At 44.7% G+C, this 3,873-nt stretch overlaps 1 protein-coding gene across 1 annotated transcript in view; it reads left to right on the forward strand.

The window, feature by feature from the left end:
- The first annotated feature begins 3,056 nt into the window (after positions 1–3,056).
- The window catches only part of LOC121572637 (protein FAM83H-like), a 19,673-nt gene continuing 18,856 nt past the window's right edge, over positions 3,057–3,873 (forward strand). Inside the window, exon 1 of the mRNA XM_041884668.1 lies at positions 3,057–3,190. Coding sequence (XP_041740602.1) covers positions 3,068–3,190 — 123 coding nt within the window. The 5' untranslated portion in view covers positions 3,057–3,067. The remainder of the gene's footprint in view (positions 3,191–3,873) is intronic.

Below are 3,873 nucleotides of genomic sequence, written 5' to 3' on the forward strand. Positions count from 1 at the left end.
CTCAGTGTTGAGACGGAGACAAATGTTCCCTCTTCCTCTCCTTCCCTCTCTCCCCTGGTTCCTCTATCATTCCCTCTCCCTACCCCTCTCTATTTCTCTATCTATTTCTCTGTCCCCCTCATTCCCCCTCTCTCTCAGCGTTCACACAGGAATACAGAGAATGAGCAGTCAGAACGTTGATTGAACACGCATGAGTCAGACATCTCTGAGTCAGACAGAGACGATAGACATATTATAGCCTGGAGTGGAGGTTTGGGTCTCTGCTTATTAAATCCTGCTTAAGTGGTTTATGAAACCCCTTCTGTTTACTGCCTTGTAAACAGACCTTCCCTTTTCTGCCCCTTTTCTGAGAAACACACACACACACACACACACACACACACACACACAATCAGAAAGAAGAACGATTCCTGTCATTAATCCTGTGTCACTACCAGAGGTCAAGAAAAAGTTGTTGCTGCCACTACAAACCAAACAAATAGCCGTCCCGTGCAACAAACCAAACAAATAGTCGTCCCGTGTGTGAATGTGTCTTGTTGGACAGGTACAGTAAAAACTGTAATCACTGGATATTGTCAACAATCAGTGTGCCCCTTGTTCCCTCAAAGCCAGTAAAACAGCATCTGATTGGCTGAACCCTATCTCAACCCAGTGAACGCACACACGCACACACACACACACACACACACACACACACACACACACACACACACACACACACACACACACACACACACAGCTTGTGGACGATATCTCAGGTGTACGCTGTGTGTTGTATAACCTCTACCTGGCCTCAGGTCAGGGTGTGTTATCTCACCAATACAGGTACGCTCTCGCTCTGACATGACAACATACCTCAGACGACAGTAAGTGCAGACTTTAATCAGATATGACAAAGATGTCCTGTGATTTGAGAGTAGCAGTCTTGGCTAGCAAGGTTGCAGGTGAGTCACAGTGCTGCTGCTGAGTAAACTACAGCCAACCTTTGATCCAGTGGACATGGCTATAACCTACCTGGTTACTATGGTTACCCATTGCTCTAGGTGTGTGTGGAAGTTTACAAAACATATAAACACATACACACTACTACACACACATCAGACAGCTAATTAGCATACTGTAGGCTGCAAACAACTCATTCACTCATTCATACTCATACTCTCTCATGCATTCACTCATTCACTCTTGCACTCACATTCTCTCTAACACACATACACACACACACACACTCAGACAGCCCGCAGGCTGAATCAGTCACAGACCGGCAGGTTTCCATGGTGATGTGAGCAAACAGGGAAAAACACTTCCTGTCTAGCTGACATGTGTTCAGAGCATGCCCAGTAAATGGCACCCTGTGCAGTGTAAGGAATATGGCGTGATCACAGACCGTCTGTACTGTCCCAGCACATGGAACACTCTTAGCATTGTGTTTTCGGTTGGTAGATGTGTACCAATAAGCACGTCATCAGTGACTTGGGTTGAAAGAACGGAAGGAGCTGTCTTTTTCCAAGTCGGTCCATAAGACTATGTTCACTGAAATTCACAAATGACATTATGCTATAGAGACCTCTGATTGTGCACTGTTAAGGGTTTATACAAATGTTTCATGACTATTCCATTACTTTTAACCTAATTTTCATGACTATTATTATAGCCTATATGAAAAAGTAAGCATCATTGACACTGGAAGGCTGCTGTGTCTGATCCCATGTAGGCCTGCCATCTCCTGACGTTGTGCCCTTGATCAAGGCACTTAACCCCCCACAAAGTAGAACCGCACAGTTAGTCACATGTTGGTCAACATGTGGTCAACCCTCCACCTGGAGAGCTGCTGGGTGTGCAGGCTTGGCTTTTGATTCAGCCCTGAAACACACAAGTCTGCTTATCAAGGTCCTGTTGAGCAGCTGATGTTTAGGCTACAATGTGGTTAGACCAGGACTGGAACAAAAGCCTGCACACCCAGTAGCTATCCTGGAGGACGGTTGGCCACCCTTGATATAAAACATTGCAACATTACAACCAAATACTTTAGTCTTAATACAGTTATTCTCTCATTCAATGAATCAGGGATCATCTAGATAACGGAGGCTACTTCAAAGCTAGGTACTTAACTAGACGTGTTTATATATAGGGATAAAATATTTATGTTTCAGGGAAGATCTATGCACAGCCAGTTATTTGCCAATTGGGCTATTCTTTGAATATTTGTAATGTTGTCACAATTACATGTCTACTGTTTAATAGAGGGGAATCCCAGTTTTCCAAGGGTGCAGATTTATTTAGGCTCTTCAGTGCCGGTGGAAAGGCGAGGTGGAAAGTCGAGGTGGAAAGTCGAGGCTGCACGTCATCAATGTCTCTCCAAACATGCTATTACAATGCGATCATATGTAACAGCATGTGTGTTCGCCTCAGACAGGTTTTATGACATGACTCAATAGCGTGATGTATTATTATTTGTGAAGATAAAGGAGCTATAGGAGAGGAATCCAGACTGATTGGAATGGAGAGGACTATTAATCCAGACTGGAGTGATATTACCTATAATTATATTACTAATAGTACCTGCAGCCTGACGCACCTGTAAGACATGTTTATTCAGCACAACTATGGATGATCCTGTCTACACAGATCTCTCTCTCTCTCTCTCTCTCTCTCTGTTTCTCTCTCTGTTTCTCTCTCTCTCTCTCTCTCTCTCTCTCTCTCTCTCTCTCTCTCTCTCTCTCTCTCTCTCTCTCTCTCTCTCTCTCTCTCTCTCTCTCTCTCTCTCTCTCTCTCTCTCTCTCTCTGCCCCCCCCCTCTCTCAGGACAGTATATGTGTTGTGTTTTGATTGTTGATAGAGTGTTATGTTTCTATACACTCGGCAACAGGGTGTGTTTCCTCTGTTACAACATCTTTGTTGAGGAGATTCTATTACTAATAGAGGAACCTTACTAAATATAGTAACAATAATGAAACTATATTTCTCCCACAGGTTTGTCCCTTTCCCCTAAACCCTTACCCCTAACCCCTAACCCCTAACCCCTTACCCCTAACCCCTAACCCCTAACCCCTAGCCCCAACCCCATCATGGCCCACCGGTCCCAGAGTTCGGACTTCGGGGACAACCCCTTAGATCCTAACTTCCTGCCCCCCCACTACAGAGAAGAATACCGCCTCGCCATCGATGCTCTGGTGGAGACAGATGTACAGGTACAGCAAGAGGGTTTGTGTGTGACTGCGCATGTGTGTATATGTTTGTGTGTGTCAGTGTGTGTGTGTGCATGTGTATGGGTGTATATGTTTGTGTGTGTCAGTGTGTGTGTGTGACTGCGTATGTGTGTATATGTTTGTGTGTGTCAGTGTGTGTGTGTGACTGCGTATGTGTGTATATGTTTGTGTGTGTCAGTGTGTGTGTGTGACTGCGTATGTGTGTATATGTTTGTGTGTGTCAGTGTGTGTGTGTGACTGCGTATGTGTGTATATGTTTGTGTGTGTCAGTGTGTGTGTGTGCATGTGTATGGGTGTCTGCGTGTCAGTGTGTGATAACTCAGTGTGAGTGTTTGATAAATCAGTGTGTGTGTGTGTGTGTGTTATGACGATTTGTGTGTGTGTGTGTGTGTGTGTGATAACTCAATGTGTGTGTGATAACTCAATGTGTGTGTGTGTGTGATAACTCAGTGTGTGTGTGTGTGTGTGTGTGTGATAACTCAGTGTGTGTGTGATAACTCAGTGTGTGTGTGTGATAACTCAGTGTGTGTGTGTGTGTGTGATAACTCAGTGTGTGTGTGTGATAACTCAGTGTGTGTGTGTGTGATAGCTCAGTGTGTGTGTGTGTGTGTGATAACTCAGTGTGTGTGTGTGTGTGTGTGATAACTCAGTGTGTGTGTGTGTGT

This window comes from Coregonus clupeaformis, chromosome 8, assembly GCF_020615455.1.
Source record: "Coregonus clupeaformis isolate EN_2021a chromosome 8, ASM2061545v1, whole genome shotgun sequence".
Lineage (NCBI taxonomy): Eukaryota > Metazoa > Chordata > Actinopteri > Salmoniformes > Salmonidae > Coregonus > Coregonus clupeaformis.